Consider the following 22,121-nt stretch of genomic DNA (forward strand, 5'->3'; position numbering starts at 1 on the left):
CGCCCCTTGGGGGGGGGGGGGGGGGGGGGGGGGGTACTGTCACGATCTGCTCCTACCTCCCTCTGACTCCTGCTCTCTCCTGCCCCTGATTAGTTTTTCATTGGTCTCATCTGCCCCTTGTTAACCTGCCCATGTGTTCCTGATTGTTTCCCTGTGTATTTATACCTCCCGTCTTGTATGTGTCATTGTCGTATGTTGTGTTGTGTCTTGTTTCCTGCCGTATCCTGCCATTAAATCCATTTTTATGTTATCCGTGCCTGCATTCCTGCCTCCTGGTCAGCTCCACCACACATGGTCCGCCGCCATCCACACCGCACCATGACACATACTATTGAAAACAGGTCACGTGGGATTACTAGTGACTTTTAGCCTTCCTGATAGGATTTTATATTTAATATTTATTTGAATTAAATTGTTTTTATATTTTTATTATCATGCCATACCTTGTGTTTGATTTTGTGAAAAAGCTTGATAAAATGTGTATTTAGTTGGGTAAGCACCTTCCTCAGTAGAAATGAATGCACTGGGGGCTAATGTAAAATGGCAGTCAATGGGGCATCTACGTATATATTCTGTGGCGCAAATACCCTGTGAAATAATTAAATACATCATGCTAGATTAACAGCCTGTGATGACACCTGTTTCTGCACACTATACGAGCCGCTTCAGATATTAAATAAATAAATATAATAATATACCGAAAATTAATCGAACCGAGCCCTTCAAAACAATGAACCGAAACGAATACGCGTTTAGCGTACCATTACACTCCTAATGTGCATATATCCACCTTGCAAACAAAACAATTAAAGTTTTCTAATATATAATTATTAATTATACAATTGCCCATCTGTAATCCTAACAGTTATTCTATACGGAAGAGGATTAGGGCCACTGAAAATAACAAAAAAGAAAAAAAAATGGAAAGATAGAATTCTGAATATTTTTTCAGGATTCTAACTTTAATAATTTTGATATTAAGGTCAGAATTATTTTCAAATTAATTTTCTTTCTTAAATCTAAGATACATTCCAAAAGTTTTCATTTTGTACTAATTGAAAAATGTTATTACCCTCACAATTTTTTTAGATATATAATAAATAACATTTTTGAAAAAGTAATTTTGATTGTTCATGTCTTTTGTGTTTAAAATAATCATGTTGGATTGACCTCTTTACTTGCTAATCTGGTTTGGAAAATAAGTTCAAAATGGCCAAGTATTACCAGAAGTCTGCAAAGATTTCTCTGGAAGTTATAATTATTAAAGCACTGGTTGTAGTTGAGTGGTTCTTACTGACATTTATTGTTATGCTTTCAGTTTAAGCAGAATAAATAATGAAACACACCCAGACTTTGAGAGAGAAAGAGTCACACGATTTGAATACTTTTACTTTTTGACAGAATTTAGTTTGAATAGGTTGGCCTTTAGAATGACAAAGTTCTCTTTAGCCGTTGGCAGAGAGCCACGGGATAGATGCATATCCATCATAATTATGCAGTGATATTTGAATAAAATTGTTTACACAGATAAGAATGCTTTGAAACAGGAGAGGACAAAAATGAGAGATTTTCTTTCTTGTTTTTTCCCGTCTGAAGGGTGCATCTTTGAGCTTTCTCTGAAATGTTAATGTGATACTAAACTTGAAATGTGGCTTGTTGATTGACATGTAAAAGTGTGTTTACTTTTTATTTTTTGCAATGTGTTTCACCTCACTGATGTAGGTTCTGGTAAGCAAATGCAAAGATGTAGAACTCAACTTTTCGTTTTTAACCCTCTGGAGGCAGGCGTTGCAGATTTGCAACAGTTAAAACCTACCTACCTGGTTACTCCACATACGTATTTCATGAGTATTTTTTACTGAGTACCCCTGAAGGACTTGTTCGTCCTTTTATCAAAACTTATTTTGAGCCTGAGAGGGTTAAAAGTTGAACTACTTGTGTTAATTTTTTGTTTTGCATGTTTTTGTCATGGAGTGGTGTGGTGAGACAGAAGTCAAATGCAGGTGGGGCATAGGCAGCAGGCAGTCAGGTACATTAAACTAAAGGCTTTATTAACAGGGGTGCAGCACAAAGTAAAAAAAAAACAACAACTAGACATGACAGAACCCATTAAAACACAACTGAAGATCCGAAATCGACACGAAACACAGAAGGGCCTAAATACACAACAGACACCAGGGACAGGTGTGAGGAACAAATCAGGAGCAGGTGAAATAGTTAGTCAGGCAGGAGGGACAGCTCCTGACAGTTCAGTGCTGACATCAACATTTTGTTGTGCTCTAAAACATGCTGCTAGTTTTACAACCATCATCTCTGTTATAAATCAATATATCTAATCAAGATTATTTTGTGGTCTGTACCGATTATGAGTTTAGTGGTGATTAAAAGCTAATACAGTGTAAATTATAACATCAATCTAGAATCAATTAAGCCATTAAAAACCCAACACCAGAAGTATTTAGGATATAAATAATAAAATGTGTTATAAAACAGGAATTTCTGCTCCATTCATGAGTCTTATGAACAAGGACTGGATTAGTAGTGCAGATATCCAAGCATTGGTTTAGTGCTAATACCCTTTTCAGGAAGATCGATGCTCGGGACCAAATGAAAAATTACCACTGGACAAGGCAGAGCAAGTGAGGATCATAGTTAAAAATAATGGAGCTGTGTTTTCGATTCTTGGTAGTTTACGACAAAGCAGCATGGCTTAAGCAGCCTTACCTATTTACAAGCCTGACATAATTTGCGCTCATATTAAGTCCTGCCCTGGGGTTTGATGGTAGTTTGCTGAACCTCTTTGCTTTCTACTGTAGCGGAAATCCACATTTTATATCCTCAGATTAACTTTGTTTGGATTCCCACAAAGGAGAACATAACTATTTTCACAAAGTTTTTCCTCACATTTTGCAGAAGTAAAACAAAAAAGGGAATTTGAAACTGGCCTGCAGTTTCAGCATTCTGGTTACCTCCTACGACTCTCTCCCAGGATCGTAAATTGCACCAATTTGACTGGTATCCTTTCTGCGCCAATCAGGAGGTGCAAGAAATATCAGAAACTGGCCTGTTTTACATCAACTCTCAAACTAACCCTTTTCTCAAGATGGAGGAAGTCGTAAAGCTTCCCTTAATGTCCTCCTGGGAGCTTCATGACTTGAGTCTTTATAAACCTTGCATTCCTGTTTATCTACAATCAAAGAAGGTGTTTAGGTTGTTTACCCTTAAAATAGAAATCAATATGCTCTAAGTTTAAAATCTCATCAGTCACAAACCTAAACTGTTTGTTTTGTGTTTTATTTTATGTTGAACCTCTGTCATGTGGTGTTTCTCCAGTTAAAATTCATGCTAATGGTAAAACTGTTCATGAAATTTAACCCCCCCACCCTGACCACCACCACCCTTCCACTCTCCACACGATGGCTAGCATTTCACTGGACTGTGAAGTCAGCTCAGAGTGTTGGTTTGTCAGCACTACCAAAGGGTTTTAAATATGCAGTAAAATATTCTCACCACACCATTTATTCTCCAGTTTTTCTAAACATATATAAAAAAAACAAAGATTTATTGGAAATTTGGCTGCATGGTGGTGCAGTTGCTTAGCCTGGCAAGCCAGACTAAATAAATGTATTATTTAGTCTGGCCATGCTCCATTGACGGCTCTCGGTTGTGGGGCGGGTTCTACCGTTGTCTTTCAAATGATCTCCACATTCCACTGGACAATGAGTGTGACATACTCTTGTTTCACTCTGTTGCATCATCCCACCCACCAGACATATAGAGTGCCCTGATTTGCTCACAAAGCGGATAAAGCTCTGTGATTTGTTCACTAAGCAGATAGAGCACTATGATTGGCCCACCATTATGGACCAATCACAGCTCTTTATGTGTTTAAAACCCCTCTAGAGAGCTGTGATTGGCTAGCCAGAGTCCTGGTAGGAGCTGCTGAGGTTCCAATGGAGCATGCCTAGACCATTCTTTGCAAAGCAATAATTTGGTCTAGTTCACTAGGCTAGCAGTTGCTAGCACTGTCGCCTCACAGCAAGACGGTTGCAGGTTCGAAACTTGGCTGCAGCCTTTCTGCGTGGAGTTGCATGCTCTCCCCATGCATGCGTGGGATTCCTCCGGGTACTCTGGTTTCCCCCACAGATCACAACATGCCCTATAGGTTAACAATTGTATGTCACTTTGGATAAAAGTGTCTGCAAAATAAATAAAGATGACTATTATCAACAATAGCATTTATTCTGTCTATATGTAATAGCGCAATTTTTACTTGTGAAAACTAGCACGAGGGGATCAGTAAACAGTTTAAGGTAACTTGTATTCTCTACAGAAACACAACTCAGCTGAAAAATGTTGGTGTTGCTGGACATTTAACTTAGTTTTATGGCTTTTTGTCAGACTCTGAACCAGGAAACGGCTGCAGGCAGTGAAACAGAAAGCAAAAAACTACGGCACAACCGGTGACTCCACCCCCTAGCCAATTAATTATGATGCCGGCCACTCAGCCTTGCCAGGTACCTCAATAGAGCAGGCATTAAAAATAGGGGAGAAAGTAGAGGGAAAATACCGAACCTGAACCCGAACTTGAGAACAATGGTCGGGCCGAGCTGCATCCGTTCGAGTTGCTCTGAGTAGTGCTCCTGGAAAAACACCTCTAGTGTCCTGACGTGGCCAGAAATCATGACATCAGTGGTTGTTGGCCACTGATTGGCCTGGGGGTGGAGTCACCGGTTGTTCCAGCACTTTCTGCCTCCAGCCATTTCCTGGTTTGTAGTCTGAGAAAAAGCCAGAGACTAAGTAGAATGTTCAAGATCACCATGACTGTTGTGCTGTGCTGCGTTTATGTGTGACATACAGATCATCTCACACTTTTTCCTGATCACCTTACCCTGCTTTTCTAGGCTATGCATAATGCATCTGGAATCAAATCGTGATGAATTATGCAACTGTTCATCACAAAGCATCTTATAATGCCACATTTAGTTGCTGTTTGGTCACCTACAGTTTTCACCGTTTCTGACTCTCTGAATCTAAACTGAGAGTGGAGTTTGAGGAAGGGCTGACAACACATGAATACGCTAACAATTTTCAGAGGAATTTTGTCTGGCATGTTTTTCTGGTATGTTTGAAATTCCATGGCCCCAAAACTCACGTAAGGAAATTGAGACCCCCTGCTCAGTTCAGCTCAGTGAGATCCTGTCAAACAATAGATACACTCCCTTCAAATATGTATCAGTGGCACTGGTTATAGACAATATGTACTACAAGGTTAAAACAAATTAAAACAACACAATTTGTTAAGTAATGAAGTCCAGACTGTATTGGTGTCATATGTAGCACACATACTCACGCATGTATTAATGCATTCACAGTCTGATAGAGAAGCAAAAAACACTCAGTGCATATGTTGGCTGCTGCCATAAACCACAGGTCATCAGCATTAGAAGTACCCAGACGCCCTGAAGCTCCTTCACATCTGCATGGTGCAAAGTACATCTAATCAACTTTAAATAAGTTGTAGGCAATCATTTTGTATGTGCTGTGATCTTAGACATCACGTGTCACTCCTGAACAGTAATGTTAGCTGAGCTTAGCAGTTAGCTCATTTATTGTAATTAACAGAGATTGTGTTACTCGTGTGCTTTCCTTTAGTTTATTGCACAAAAATTACACCATGCTCAAAGTCCTACAACTGTGCTTTAATTAAGTTATATGCAGAAGTAAGCTATTTAAAATTAATGACTAGATTATTGTGTTGATGTTTTCAGACTATTCTAGTCCCACCTAGCTGTAGCCTCTCAAGAATGTCCACTTTGAGGTTGTTTTAAGACGAGCATGGCTGACCTCTGTTCCCGGTAAATATCATCAAACCAACCATTTAAAGTCCATGCCTAATCAGATGCTATGATTCAGTTTCAGAACAAAAGCTCCAATGACACATCTGCTAGTTAGAACACATTTTTATTTAGAGTTTGTGTATGATCATCCAAGGTCAAGCTGCACCTCTGACAATTTCCAGTTTGGACACGTTGGTTTTTCCTCTGATACCATTTTCCAGATTTGACTGGACTGACCTCTATGTGTGTGATTAGCTCTGCACAAATGTAGAATACATTATTTTCTATCTGAAGTTAGTCATGCATTTTTGTACATGGCATTTCATAAAAACAACAAGCTGGGCCTTCGTCTTGGTCCTCTCTTTTCGCTGTAAAATAGCTAAAGTAGCAATCTCTGGACATTTACACCCATGCTAAACTTTCTCATCTTGCCTCCAGCGTTAAAGGTTAAAGCATATTCCGTCTGGATGTTGTAGCATAGGCAAATCGATTATTTTTACTTGTTATGACCAGGGAGATGTAATATTCTATATAAATATAAAATATCAACCTGCTAGGTCTTTATTGCAATTATCAGAAGATTCTAGGATTTAATTCAGAAGATTCTAGGATTTAATTCAGAAGATCTAAGTTCTTTGGTTTTTCAGTGATCAATCACACTTTGTGTTACTTCAAGAAAGAGTCAGGTTTATAAAAGTAAGAATTTATTTAGCAAACAATTAAAACATGACTAATTAACTAAGCATTTACTGTGAGTGGATGTAACTAAACGTGATGAAGGAACCTATGTATGAATGTGATGTCAGTCAGAGCTTCCTTATCAAAGTAAGCTGAGTTCTGGTGAAAAGAATTCGGTTTGGTCTAAGCTATAACGTTCTTATCATCAGAAGAATATCAGACGCTATCTGTCATGTCTACTTCACCCGTTTTGGAGAGACCCTCTTGGTGGATCCGAAAGTTGCAGGGGTGGGCTGATCTCTGGCACCGGAGGGCTGTAGAATACCGTGGTACCGACTCTTCAGTCCAGAGATGTCTCAGGTCACAACAGCTGGATGGAACAGTGCATCTGGCGGACTCTTAAGGAGTCTAACAATATCAGCTTTGTTTCTGCAGGAACTGTTTGCTCATCAGCTTTGCAGGTGCAAAAAGGTTTTGATGATGTGTCAAAATCTTTGATGGTTAAAGAGGTTTACTACAGATGGCCGGCCTGGAGCGATTCTCTAGAACTTTAGAATCACTCAGGATGATCCAGTTTTAAGGTTTTGATGTTATGACTTACACAGCCAATCAGAGGCTGACAAGTTTTGAGAGATGTTACCAAGACAACTCAGATACACGCCTTCTTGATACAGGATGTTCTGACTGGTTTAATACTATGTGTGTCAGGGTTTATCTTAGCTGTACTTGTTCTTGTGTGAGTGCAGATGTGAGGACCTCGTCGTCAAAACATGTTGAACACATGGCAGGTTCTAGTAGACATAAACATAGCATAACATCCATTCACTGAGCACAGATTAATTAAGTATTTCATTATACTATAATTATTATTAGTAGTAATAAACAAATGTTTATTTTTTATTTAATGATTATCTAGATTATACGCCATGGAAGAAGTTCATATTGATTTAAGAAATCATTCTTGAATTTAGCAATTGATTCGAGCTGGAGTTCTTCCTTCTGTGGAGGCAGCCAGATGGGACCTTGGGAAAGAAAGTTGTTGTTTATCTTTCAGAGCTGCAGAGTCTGTGAGTACCAGCTGGTAGGAAGGCAGGCTCATGTAAAGGGAACACATGCAGTGTTGTGTCTCCTTTCTTACCAGATGTTCAATAGATGTTGAAAGGTCAGACTGCACCTTAACTGACCATTGCTGGACGCTACAATGTTTAGTGAGTTTTCCTCAGCATATGTTAGTATACATAAACTGTTAAAAATAGTATTTGTTACTCGCATGCAATAAGTGCACATGCTCATTGTAAACTTACTTTGGTGCCTAATAAATGCATATTTATTCATTCTTAAGGTACTGTCAATGGATGCAGAGTTGACTGGATCCCTTGTTTCTTTGCCTTTAGTACTTTCTCTGAGCATGCTGAATAGGGCGGGTAAATGCTGATTATTCTTTTATTGCATCCCCTGTGAGATTCTATTGCTCTTAATTGATAGACAAATGAATAGCATCCGGTTTGTGCTGCTTGTTTCGTGTTGAACATAACTGGAGGGCCTCTGCTCAAGTGGCAGTGACCAGTGTGCACAGCTATCAAACACTCATTAGGCCCGGCGCCAGCTGCTTGTCAACTTTTAACATCAATCACAGAACATCCAGTCAGAGAGTCAATGCTGATTGAGCTGTTGAAAGGCAGCATTTCATAGTGGCACATGAGCGATGTTTGTGTTGACTCCTATTGCGGTTCCACTTTTGCTTTATTCCTGAGTTGTTCCTTTCTCTTTTTGTTGTGGATAGCCATTAGCCATATGGTGGCAAACAGACAACTATGTGGGCATCGAAACAGAGGCTCTGGAGGAAGGCAGTTGAATTGGAAAGGGTGCAACTCATCACAGATGAGGCAAAAGAGGTGGGCTTTGGCTCAGGCCGGCCTCTCGGTGTGACAAGGCGGGCGGGTGGAAGACATTGGCAATGTCAGGGTGTAGAGACGGATGAGGATTTGGAAGAGTCAAGTACTACTGAAAAGGAAGTTGTTGGTGGTCTGCAGAGTTGCAGCAGCTGCCCCTGAAAACAAATGGAAGAAATAAGAGAGACAGAGAGGAAGAGGGTTGGGGGCAGTGGAGTCCGGTGGAAGGCGTGCGGACTCCCCACTTTTTGGGTTTCCCACTTTTTTTCTCTTATTTCCTTGCATTAATCTGTTGAGAGAAAGAGTGAGAGAGCAAGAAAGAGCTTGGCCAAAGCCCAGGGGTTCTCCAGACCTCCCCCCACTTTACTCTGGCCAGCTAAACTTGAAGTTCAACAGTCCCCCCCCCCCCCCCCGTCCCCCCCCCCGTCCCCCGTCCCCCACCATCAGCACCACCACGGGTCCTCCTCTCTCCCGCTTACTTGCTCTGTATTCTGTCTAGGTGCTGGAGTGACAACGAGCCATTCATTGTGGAGGTAGAGCAAAAAGACTGTGGATCCCTCCTGTCTTTTTTGGGAGATGGTGGGAGTTGGGGGGGTAAAGTGGCTTAGGCAAAGGGGGAGGGAGTAGGCTGCTGAATTGAAGAAATGTCACAGAAAGAGGGGGTACAGAAAAAGAAACCAAACGGGTAAGGAGCAAAAATGAGGGAGGGGTGAGCAAAAAGTAAGAGTGCAAAGGGAAGGAAGGATGGAGGGACAGAGGGAGGGAAGAAGGTTTGAGGCAGAACTGGGATCACAGAAGGAAGGGAGGGAGGGGGGATGAGAGAGAGGTGGGAGAGAGTGTGGGCTACCATGCCGAATGAGCAAGAGAGGCGGAGAGGAAGCAGAGCTCCATCAGATGAAATGAGGTGAAAGTAATTCAGGCATTAATCAAGCCAGGGCAAAAGGGAGGGTATACTGTGTTTTCTCCCCCCTCTTTCGCTGCGGATCTGAAAAGCAAGGTGTGAATGAAGGAGCCTACAGTGGCCAGCCGAGAAGCACCACCGGGTCACAGCATCAAATCATGTTTGAGTCGAACACCATTACTGCTTCCACCGCAGACCAGGTCAGTTCAAGCTGTCATATTCTTCACTACGTTTTATTGGTGTTCTTACTCGCAACAAAGCTACTTTGCTTGTGTCTCTGCCGCAGTAGTTGGGTCCCTGCCTCAGCTTAAGCGGACGGAAGCATCTTCTTTGAAGTCTCAGAAAGAAGTTTAGAAAAAAGGAAGACCCGACAAAATTCTGAAGTTCCGGTTTGATGTATATCATGTTGAGATCCTAATTCGGAAGTTGTTAAGAGGAGTTTCTAAGAGCAATTGAGGGAGCGTGTTTCTTGGACTTTGAAAGCAATGATTGTTTTGCTTGGAGCTGCCTGGACAACGGTACAAGGTCCTGAAAGAATTGAATTCATCAAGACGAGCTATTGTCAACGCAGCCTTATTTTTTGGTGATCATTCAGGGGGTCGGTGACGACTCAATACCCCCCACACCACGTGAGGAGGGGACCGCAGCTCTTTAAAAACCCGACCACGTGTGGCAGGCCTGAAAAGTTTTATAAGTAATTGCAGTGGGAAGTCCGGGCAGTGCTGTGTGAAATAGGGCTGGTAAGGAAGTGGGCCGGTCTGCCGTGTGTTTGAAAGGGAGTGACAGAGTAGGACAGAGAAAGTATCCAGAAAAGAACGATATTTATGCCCCCCCAAGTTACCCCCCACCTCTTATACAAGCAGCTTTAATTGCACACTTTTGCGCATACATCTGCCGCTTTGCTTTCCTTTATTAACTGTCGACTAACTGAACCAATTAAATCCTCTGATCTGCTCAAGATAAGATATACTGTTATTTCCACTGAAGCAGGTAAAGACAAAAAGGGTATGCGCGTGTGTGTGCATGCATGTGTGTGTGTGTGTGTGTGTGTGTGTGTGCACATGCTATTGTGTGTTTACATCCAACCTTGCTACCGGCATACATTGTCAGCCGAGTCCTTTTCTCCTGTTTCCGGTTGCTACAGTCAAGGCTGAGTCAGCTTGCTATAGTTAAACTCACACAGACTTACACACACACTCACCCTTAACACACACTTCAACACACACTTAAAAGCATTTAGAGTTTTTTTTCTGCACTCAAACAACAAATAATAGTATGGCAGATTCTCAAACTGCACTCACAAATTTCAGGAGTAGAAGCTTTATGTAGGCGGAAAGCAGTTATTTAGAGCTCCAGCTTGTGTGTCTGCACTTGGGAGCATCTTGACGTGCGTGTGTGTGTGTGTGTGTGTGTTTGAGCTAATCCAACAATTCTGGAGGTTTTAGATTATTTACCAATCAAAGCCAAATTTCCCTCAGTGCTTTGACTGACAGGACTTTAAGGTTTTGGGACTTGTAAGTCCTAATTCTTGTCTTTGTAATAGCAAAGTTTGACTGATCCTGTCAGATTAAATCATCGAGGTGGCTGATTCAGCCCCAGAGAACCAGATTGACACACAAGTGTATGCACTGACTCAGAGATAAAATAACAATGACAACCCTCATACTAAGAAGTATTTGGCTTTTATAAATGTTTTCTGTAACTTTCATGGTACAGGAATAACAAGCTCTGTTTTTAAGGAGGAATTACTAGCTTTGAAATAGTTTTTGTAGTCAAAGTCCTTCTAAAATGTTTGATCAATACAAATCTATCAAGTGCCCGATGTGCATAGGAACTGGATTAGTCTCAATAAATGCAAGAAAAGAAACCAAACTAAACAAGTCAGACTTCTCCAGACTTTAGCTAGCATTAACAACTTCACTAAGCACAGATAAGCTGGAATCACATAGATGTGTTTAGACACATAACATTAATTCTGCATGCATTTTGGATGCATCGTAGCACAATTGAGAGCATTGTTAACTTGCAGTTAAATGGTTGCAGTTTAGAGTCCTGGCTGTTCCCTTCCTGCACATAGTTTTCATGTTCTCTGGTTTCGTCCCACATATCAAAACGCATGCATGTTAGGTTAACTCTGGTGTGTAAAGGATTATAGGTCCCACAGGATAAAAGTGTCTGCTGAATAACTACACCTGCACATAATACTTCCATTTAGTGATGTAATCTTGTAGATAGTGTTATGGTAACACGAGAGAGACAATCATGCAACACGAGTATTTTCTATATTAAGAAAGCTGACAGGTGAGCCTTGTTGCTCATGCACCCGAATCCCTGGTTTCCATCAGTGCATTTTGAAGTTGCTGATTTTGAAAATGGAAATGAGCAGATTTCACCGGAGGGGGAGTGCCACTCCAAACGAGAGGCTAATCGGCAGGCTTATCCCTGAAGTCTTACCTCAGAGTTTTTAAACAGTTCCAACAGCATATTGTGCTTAATTGGTGCCTTGATGGGGTGGGGGGGAAAAAAAGTTTTATATTATTGTGCAATTACCCTTTAGTCATTGCATGTTTCTTATAGCGTTTCCCCAGTGGTGAAAGTAATCAGCAGGTTTTCAGTGGGCCCAGGCTGTCTGAGCTGGGATACTGTGGGCTGAGTCAAGAGTACACTGAGCTAAAATAAAGCTGATTACTTGTTTGAATAATTTTACAGCGAAGTAGGGAAATGGTCAAACTCTACAGTGGCATTTAAGTCCAGACACCAGATACTAACTAGACCCCCCTCCCTCCCTGCACACACACACACACACACACACACACACACACACACACACACGCACATGCGCGCGTACATTTCAAAGTAGCCTTTTACTGTGGCCAGTTTAAGGCATGCCTGTGTAGCATCAATGTTGTCTAAAATGGAGTGGGTTGCCTCTGATAAAGAAAATTTGCTCAGTAACACAGATTCAGACAGATATGTGAACAAAATTTGAGAGTAATGGGTCATATGTGTTTGTAGAAAATGTTTCAGATCTATTAGTTTAGCTCATTAGAAATGCAAGCAAAAACAAAAGTGTGGCATTTAAAGTTTTGCTCAGTGTACTTCAGCAATAAAGACCCATTGCTGATGAAAGAAGGGCAGATGGTCTACTACCTGCATGCCGGTTATTCAGATTAAGGTCCTTTTTATGGCCATACACGATTGAGTCGTAGTTGTCATGGTTAAATCTTCAGAATAATTTGTATGTATCATGCATTTTTGTATAGATATATATTTTGGACTTTGACTATGTGACTCTCAGCTATTACCATATTTGGCACAAACTGTGTACAACTGACTGAGGTGTAGCTGTGGAGGTCATCTTGAATGAGATTCACTCCAAAATGAACCGGTTATAGATTTACATCCAATGTTTGGTTTTAGTGGGTTTTTGACAGTTAGTTAACAAACAGAGGTCGCAGCGGTCAGCGATACCATCTTTCTGATTTAGTTGTCATCTGTCTTCCTGCTTTCACGAAAACTTTGTCTTAATTTTTTGTCATAACGAGGCTCACAGCAGTAATCAGACCTCAACATGTTGGAACAATACTCCGAGGTCATGTGTGTGATTTCGGTGCATGCTTGACTAGTAATTGGAGTAAAAAGAACTTAAAACGGATCTAGTAATTGCAAAGTGAATGTTGGTGATTGGCTTTGACAGGCTTTCACTGGAAAAAAAAGACACCATATCTGCATTTAGACGACAGCTGTGATCTTCCTGTCATTAATTTGACTCAATGTAATCTCATTATTTTTCCATGCAGTGTCCACAATATAATCAGGTTGCGTGGACAAAGAAAGCTGATTTTTCATACCTAATTTATCTGTTAAAATATGTGATTTTAGTCTGTGTCTCAAATAAATCACAACTCAAAGAAAAGGTTTCAGTAAATAGTCCAGGTTTTATTTTAAACAGGCTCTCTGGATGACAGAAAGCCGAAGAAGCCAATAAAGTGTGTTGTGCAGAAGGCACGGGTCTTTCAGTCTACAGGCTTGTTGCTTTCCAACACCTACATTTTCAATGTATGTCAGTATGTGAGTACATTTAGAAATATCTGTTCTGTCAGTGCTGCAAACTGTCACGGCTTTGATGCAAAATACATTTTAAATTCTTCTACAATCACATGCTGTCGTGAAAGTGCGTACGCCGTTTTTCTTTTGTTTAGTGTTTTCCGGTGGAAGGAATGTTTTGAAATATGCATTAACATATGAAACCTTTCATATGGAATGAACTGTGAAACGTTCATATGTTCATCAAACATAATGATGCTGTTGTTGCAGATATTCAGTTCACTACATTATGTGTGGCTAAAGAAGCCAGCAGGGGCCAACACACACACACACACCCATCTGAGGGCAGGTGGTACAGTTTATGGAGCAGAAGGGCAAAGTAGTTTGTTTACTTTCTGTAGCCAAGATTTTGTGAGCAGGGGAACTAACACGTGGGACAGGGGGACTGAAATAGATTTATAGTTTGTGTGCATGCACGTTAGTTTCTATTTGAAGTATTTACTTATACTACACAAGTTATGTGGATTCTAGGGTTGTCACGGTATGAAAATTTAACCTCACGGTTATTGTGACAAAAATTACCACGGTTTTCGGTATTATCGCGGCATTTTTTTAAACATAAAATTTTCAGGAAACTAAATAAACCCTGTATATCAGGAAAATATTGTCCTCAGTTTGTGTCTAAATTTTGCCTACAATTTGTTATTTTGTAATTATGTTGTTTATTTGTTTACATATTTCCCCTTTAGTTTTTAAAATACCAATATTTGCCCATAACGTCTTATTTTTTGTCTGTTTGATGTCATCATTTAAAAATATTAGATCAGATGATACTCAGTACTCAAGTAGCCTTCTAATCAGATACTTTTTTTACCCTTACTTGAGTAATGAACCCTATAACAGGAAAATATTGTCCTCGGATTGTGTCCTTCCAGTGAGCTTTGCAGATGTGGGAAAATGTCATCAGGCAGTAATCATTGTTAAATTCATAATTATTCTCGGAGAGAGACCAACTCTTATCTGCCCCTGGGAGCCCCGTAATGCATAGCGTCATTTCAACATGGGGGTGTCCGCGACACGGTTTATATGCAGGTAGCGGCGCTGCGGCTGCTTTATATAGCGACTTGTTACATTCTCCCTCAACCCAAATCCTCGGATCATGCACTTTAGCTAAAACGTTAACTTGCCTTGCGTTGACTGTAGAGTTGTGGGTAATGGTCACGCAGATGGATCATGAGATTTGAAGTGTTGCTGCCTTTCACAGACACTTTTTCTGCACGTGCTGCAAACAGGATAGTCGTCTTCTATCAACTGTCCATCGGCATTCTTCAAATATCCAAAAAATGCCCGTACTTCCGACTTTGTCTTATTTGAGGGATAATAAATGTCCTGCGCGCTGCCGTCTCCTCCTTTGGCCATTATTTCAGCTTCAGCTTCAAGAAAGTTTGGGTTGTAAACAACAAAGTGCGCATGTGCCGCCGGCAACTTTAGCAGATGATACGGTGGCTGGTTAGGGTCACCGCGCCTACACCGCAGCCACGGTAACCCACCGAGATAATATGTTTTTTTTTAAAAAACAAGACGGTTATTATTATTGTCAACTTTTTTACCGGGGTTTACTGCTACACCGGTTACCGTGACAACCCTAGTGGATTCACAGCAGAGTTAAGGATTGATCTTTACTCAAGGCAAAATTAGCTGCTGATCCGATAGTACACACAACTCAGCACAAAAATGGTGATGTTGAACATTTTGCTCAGTTTAATGGCTTTCTGTCAGACTATGAACGAGTAAATAGCTGCAGGCAGCTCGGCAGTAGCCAGAACGCTCTGGAGCAACCAATTACTCCAGCTCCTAGCCAATCAGCAGCCAGCAGTTGCGATGCCCGGGTCAGCAGGCTTGGAACCACAAGAAAACAGGGACTGAAAAGTTGAGGGAAAGTAGGGAGAAAATACCGAATTGTGCTATTGGAAATGGCGGCCAGACTGAACCGCTCCAATCTGAGTCATGCTGAGTAGTGCTGTTGGAAAGACCTAAAAGTCATGTGACTCTACCCCATCTACGTCGTTTGTAACTAAAACAGGAACTTGAACATTGGCAGCCTACAAACATATTTTCATTTTTTCAAATATGCAATATGTCATGAACAAAATGACCATAAAGAGTCATAAATACAATTGAAATATTTATTTTTTCAAGCAATAAAGCTGTTATAGCTAATCTGCAAACAAGCTAGGTTTTGAACACAAACATGGTCATGGAACACACACCCCTCCCCTCTTTTATCTTCCCTGAGCTGCTTCTGTCGAAACCAGAAACCTACATAGCCAGAGGAAATGAGACAGTAAATCAGACACACCAGTCCGTGTTTCCTAGGTCCAAACGTCTTTTGTTGTTTGTGACTTCAACTTCTTTTGTTTTGGGACTCTGGTAGTTTGTCCTAAAGTTTAAGTGGTAGCAGCCAGTCATTTCTCCTCCTCTGATAATATTGAGTACACCTCTCACACCAGTGGTGTTCTGTTGCAAAATGCAGGAGTGTGTAATGAAAGGAGAACCTAGGGAAACAGGCGCTTTGAGTCCAACAATTGAATGGCCCACTAGTTGCTTTCGACTGCAACAATTGTCGCGTCCCAGAAGCGGCTCGTGGCAAAAATAGAACCTGATCCTATCTTTAGTGGTGCAGCGTGCCGTTCCTGGGACACGTCTGGAAATTGTTGCATTGTGGTGGGTTGGAATCACCCCCATAGACTATAATGGATTATTTTTGAAGCAGTGGTATTCTGCTGCTTTTCCGCGCCGCTTATGCTTCCAGTTTGCAGCAGGGGTGTCGAACATCCTTTTCCCTGATGCTGTGAGGCTCATGAACTCTGACCCATAAGCTATCTGAGAGTTTTATTTATTGCTTTATTTATTTTACCAAGGGAACATTTCTAGCCTCTGATGATACAAACCAATCAGAGTAGCATATGAACATCTACAATGTTTGCAGCTATAGTGTTTACTACTGAAAAAGATTGCTTTTGATTTGCTTCCATATTTTCAGCAAATTCCATTCCTACTTGCTGCAGTAAACAGATAAAGTTGATAAAATAGCAAATTAGAATATATATATATATATATATATATATATATATATATATATATATATATATATATATATATACAAATATAAATATATTATATTTGTATTAACGTTCTGCACAAACATCTCTTCAAAAAAAGTAAGGGGTCATTTTTCAGAAAGTGCCTCACATCTTTTTCTGGGCACGTCCAACTGGGAGGAGGTCTAAAGGAAGACCCAGGACACGATGGAGGGGCTATGTTTCTCACCTGGCCAGGGAACGCCTTGGGATCCCCCCGGAAGAGCTGGCCCAAGTGGCTAGGGAGAGGGAAGTCTGGGCCTCTCAACTTAGGCTACTGCCCCCGCGACCCGACTCTGGATAAGCGGATGAAGATGGAAGGATGGATGGATGGGCTCACACCTTGAAGAGACTCACAATGACAAGGTTTCAGACATCAGTTTGAGGCAACAAGGAAGAGTGACAAACTTGGACATAGACTAAGCTGTTCAGAGTCAGACCTTCAATGATTTATGTATTTTTTTAGGAATCCTGAATTGTGTTTCTGTGCAAAATTCATAATTACTATGCTTCTCATTCTTTATAACTTCATGGGTGTCCTCTTTTCAGATACAATTCCCAATATTCAAAATTCCATAAACCAAAGTGAAATTCTGTAGACTGTAGGTGGTTAAAAATGTCCTCTGTGGCAAGGCTCCAGCGGTGGATGAGATCCGCACTGAATTCCTTAAGGCTCGGGATGTTGTGGGGCTGGGTTGGCTGACGTGGCTCTGCAATATCGCGTGGACATCGGGGACAGTCCCACTGGACTGGCAGACCGGGGTGGTGGTTCCCTTATTTAAAAAAGGGGACTGCATGGTGTGTTCCAACTACAGGGGATCACACTCCTGAGCCTTCCTAGTAAGGTCTATTCAGGGGTTCTGGAGAGGAGGGTCCGTCGGATTGTTGAACCTCAGATTCAGGAGGAGCAATGCGGTTTTCGTCCTGGCCGTGGAATACTGGACCAGCTCTATACGCTTAGGGGGATCCTGGAGGGTGCGTGGGAATTTGCCCAACCAGTCTACATGTGTTTTGTGGATTTGGAGAAGGCGTTTGACCGCGTCCCTCGGGGGGCCCTGTGGGGGGTACTCCAGGAGTATGGGGTACCAGGCCCTCTGATACGGGCTGTATGACCGGTGTCAGAGCTTGGTCCGCATTGCCGACAGTAAGTCGGGCTCGTTCCCAGTGAGAGTTGGACTCCGCCAAGGCTGCCCTTTGTCACCGATTCTGTTCACAACCTTTATGGACAGGATTTCTAGGCGCAGCCAAGGTGTGACGGGCATCAGTTTTGGTAGCCTGAGGATCAGGTCTCTGCTTTTGCAGATGATGTGGTCCTGTTGGCTTCATCAGATCGTGATCTTCAGCTTTGCTGGAGCGGTTCACAGCCGAGTATGAAGCAGCTTGTATGAGACTCAGTTCCTCTAAATCTGAGACCATGGTCTTGATTCGGAAAAGGGTAGAATACCTTCTCCGGATCAGGGATGAGGTTCTGCCCCAAGTGGAGGTGTTTAAGTATCTCGGGGTCTTGTTCACGAGTGAGGGAAAACTGGAGCGTGAGATCGATAGGGGGATTGGGATTGCATCTGCAGTGATGCGGGCGTTGTACCGGTTTGTTGTGGTGAAGAGAGAGCTGAGCCAGAAGGCAAAGCTCTCGATTTACCAGTCGATCTACGTTCCTACCCTCACCTATGGTCATGAGCTTTGGGTAGTGACCGAAAGAATGAGATCGTGGATACAAGCGGCCGAAATGAGTTTTCTCCGAATAGTGGCTGGGCTCTCCCTTAGAGATAGGGTGAGAAGCTTGGTCATTCGGGAGGGGCTCGGAATAGACCAGCTGCTCCTCCACATCGAGAGGAGCCAGTTCAGGTGGCCTGGGCATCTGGTCAGGATGCCTCCTGGATGCCTCCTTGGTGAAGTTTTCCGGGCACGTCCAACCGGGAGGAGACCTAAAGGTAGACCCAGGACACGGTGGAGGGACTATGTCTCTCACCTGGCCAGGGAACGCCTTGGGGTTCCCCCGGTGGAGCTGGCCCAAGTGGCTGGGGAGAGGGAAGTCTGGGCCTCTCGCCTTAGGCTACTGCCCCCGCGACCCGACTCTGGACAAGCGGATGAAAATAGATGGGTGGATGGATGGAACTGCTGCAAGACAGCAGCAGTATGCGTTGGTATTGGCGATACTCTAGCCATTAGCTCACCAGCCCTGAAGGAGGTAAATAAAGCCCATTCAGGAAGCCATTGTACCTACAAGTAGAATAGTACTTATGTATAACTTTTACTAAAATGGCCTAACAGCTCATTAAAAAGTTAACCAGGGAACTGACTAATTCCTGAATAGCTCAGCTGATGGCATGAAGTTAGAGCTCAGGCAGTGTAGCACTGAGCTGTTCTTTTAACCCTCTAAAGTCTGAAATGTGGACTAATAAAGATTATAATCATAATAAAAAATCTAATTGCTGACAATAAATAACTATTTATTGACTAACGTTAAATTTAATAAATAAATAAATAATAATCAGTTTTATTTTAACTTTGTTTTTTCTCTTTGCTTTAGTTTGAACATGCAACACTGTACAGTATGAAAAGAACAAAACAGAGAAAACAAACAACAAAACAATAATAAAAACTTAAATATTTAAATTATCCTACTAATCAGCATATTTTATTTTTTTATACTACCTCCTACTTTAAGCCGCATGTTCAAAAGGGAGTGGGAAGAAGATCCTACTTATAAACTCCTACCCCTGGATGCTATCTAGTTTTTAATGTTACAACATATTCCATATTTAACTCAAAACGCAATTCCATTATTTATATGTAACTCACAGCCAAACGCTCATCAAACCGAATATGATGATATTAGTATGTCCATAAACCAAAGTATATTACAATTAGGGATGTCCCGTTCCAATATCGATATCGGAAGTCATTCGATATTGGCCCAAAACGACTATACGGATTATATCGGATGGCATCAAAAATCTCCGATATAAGCAGTCCATTACGGTTCACATTCTTGCAACCAATGGTTGTTCTCTGATTGATTAAAATCACTTGATCAAGCCTTTCATACATTCCACACAAGGAAATAGGTAAAAGTATGTATGATTTGTGCTGATATCATATCAGATTGATATTGGTATTGGTCAATACTGAATGCTGCAATATCGGTATCGTATCTGAAGTGAAAAAGTTGTAGCGGGACATCCCTAATTACAATTCACATGCAAGTTATTTGATGTGACATTTTAGGGTTGTTCTGCAGCTAACGGAACACTGAAACAAATAATGCAGAAAAACTGCAGAATGAAAACCGACAATATTGTTTGTTTAAACTTCTTTGAAGTTCTTGAGGTTTCATACGTTCATAAATGTACAACCTATATACCATTCAGTAAAATTGCTGTTTTTCCCTTTTAGTGTCAAGTCTCTTCTCAGTCCTGTCAGTGATTTAGTGTGTATTAAATGTCAATAAACCAACTTACAACCAGAGTTCATTTAAAGTCAGAACAAACTTAAAACTTCCCATCAGCATGAAAAATGGACTTTGTGTACTTTGTGCTGTTTACAGAGCAAAGTTTAATTACAATTTAAATTACAGCAATGTTGCACCAACTCACCTTCTTCAGCAGTGATAGTAATATACTGCCCTAATCTGCATGTCTCACATTTACATTTCACTGTGCTGCAAGTTTTTGAAATGAGCCAAAGTTCTTAGCAAAACTGTGAAAGTGGGTGAGGAGAAAAGGCTGATGAGGCTCATTCATCAGCTTTGTCATGGATTTGTTGGAAGCAGACACCAGGGGAGAAAGGAGCTGACGACGAGGCAGCATGCTCACCATGTTAGCAAGGAAACACGGAGGGGGTTTGGGTCTGATAATGCTTGTTCAGGCTGTACAAGTGTGCTGTGCGTTTTTGTCTGTGTGCACACTCTCTTGCTTTGCAATATGAGGATTAGTGGTGAGAGGGTGTTTGTTAATACTGATTGCAGTGAGGAGGGCTGAAACAAGCGCTAACGAGAGAAATGTTGCTGCTTTGAATTAATTAGCTGGCAGGCCAGAAGCTAGAGGAGATATGTTTGATGCATTTTTATCTTTCGTTTTTACTAATTTAGATATACTTAAAACAAGAGGTGAAAACAGAGGAAAACAGGGAAAGGTGCTCCAATGCAACATTTTGAAAGTCCAAATTGATTATTGATAAAACTTAAAAAATCTAACAATTGTAGACATTTTGTTGCACTTTTTTTAGTTAAATATATTTTCTGTATTTGTATAGAAATTTTTGCAAAAATTGAAATGAAATATTAACGTTTGTTAGTTTTAGTTTAGTGTTTGTAACTTTTATGCTATTTTTCCTTTTTTGTAAAATTTATTTTTATCATCATTTAATTATTTTTTTGTCTTATTCTTAGTTTGACTTCTCTTTTGGTCATTTTTTCTCCATGTCTCTCTGGAAGAATCTACTTTAGTAAATATAATGGATTTCAATCAATTTAGAAAAAAATAAGTTATCCTACTTTTGGAGAAAAATGGTAACGTTTTTGGAGGTTTGGTCCAACCTGTCTGGAAAGGCTCGTACTATTTTCATATGCTACACTATTATACCTGCTGTAAGACATGTAATTTTTGACATTTTAATATTGGTAAAAAGAAAATGTTTAAAGTAAATTTGTAGGGCGGCTGCAGGGTGAGTTCCGACTACAGGGGGATCGCTCCTGAGCCTCCCTGGTCGGTTCTATTCAGGAGTTCTGTAGAGGGTGAGAGAGGCTGCCCTTTGTCACCAATTCTGTTCATAACTTTTATGAACTGGATTTCTAGAAGCAGCCAAGATGTTGAGGGGATCCTAAGGTGGCCTAAGGATCGGGTCTCTAATTTTTGCAGATGATGTGGTCCTGTTGGCTTCATCAGACTGTGATATCCATCTTTTGCTGGAGGGGTTCAAAATCAAGTGTGAAGCAGCTGGGATGAGAATCATCTAAGTTGGAGACCATTAGCCTAGTGAACTAGACCAAATTCTTGCTGTGCAAAGTTTGGTTTAGGAACGCTCCACTGGAGCCTCTGCAGCACCCAACAGCATTCTGGCTGGCCAATCACAGCTCTCTAGAGGGGTTTCAAACACATAAAGAGCTGTGATTGGTCCATAATGGTGGGCCAATCATAGTGCTCTATCTGCTTAGTGAACAAATCACAGACCTTTATCCGCTTTGTGGGCCAATCAGGGCACTCTATATGCCTGGTGGGTGGGATGATGCAACAGAGTGAAACAAGATGGCGACAGCTCGTTTGAAATGGCTTTTACATCAATTTTGGACTATTAGAACTTGGGCTTCATTAGAATCAGGAGCAGATAGATGTGTTGAAGTGCTTTTTTTTAGAAAATAATATGTGTTTTCTCCTTCTTCAATTGTAGACCGCCTCATTTGCTGTTGCAGTGAGTATGTCACATTCATTGTCCAGTAGCATGCGGAAGTCATTTGAAAGACAATGGTAGAAACCGCCCCACAACCGAGAGCCGTCAATAGAGCATTGCCAGACTAAATAATACATTTATTTAGTCTGGCTTGCCAGGCTAGGAGACCATAGCATTGAATCGGCAAAGGGTAGAATGTCTTCGTCAGGTCAGGGACGAGGTCGTGCCTCAAGTG

The 22,121-nt window shown here is 41.3% G+C and overlaps 1 protein-coding gene across 2 annotated transcripts in view; it reads left to right on the forward strand.

The window, feature by feature from the left end:
- Positions 1-22,121, forward strand: part of slc6a9 (solute carrier family 6 member 9) — a 90,428-nt gene that overhangs the window by 14,922 nt on the left and 53,385 nt on the right. The window contains exon 1 of one of the 2 annotated variants that reach the window (XM_054734586.2): positions 9,325-9,511. The exons of the other annotated variant lie outside the window; for it this stretch is intronic. Coding sequence (XP_054590561.1) covers positions 9,470-9,511 — 42 coding nt within the window. The 5' untranslated portion in view covers positions 9,325-9,469. Of the gene's footprint in view, positions 1-9,324; positions 9,512-22,121 lie in introns of those variants that run through there. 2 annotated transcript variants of the gene reach the window in all.

Source organism: Nothobranchius furzeri, chromosome 11, assembly GCF_043380555.1.
Source record: "Nothobranchius furzeri strain GRZ-AD chromosome 11, NfurGRZ-RIMD1, whole genome shotgun sequence".
Taxonomy (NCBI): domain Eukaryota; kingdom Metazoa; phylum Chordata; class Actinopteri; order Cyprinodontiformes; family Nothobranchiidae; genus Nothobranchius; species Nothobranchius furzeri.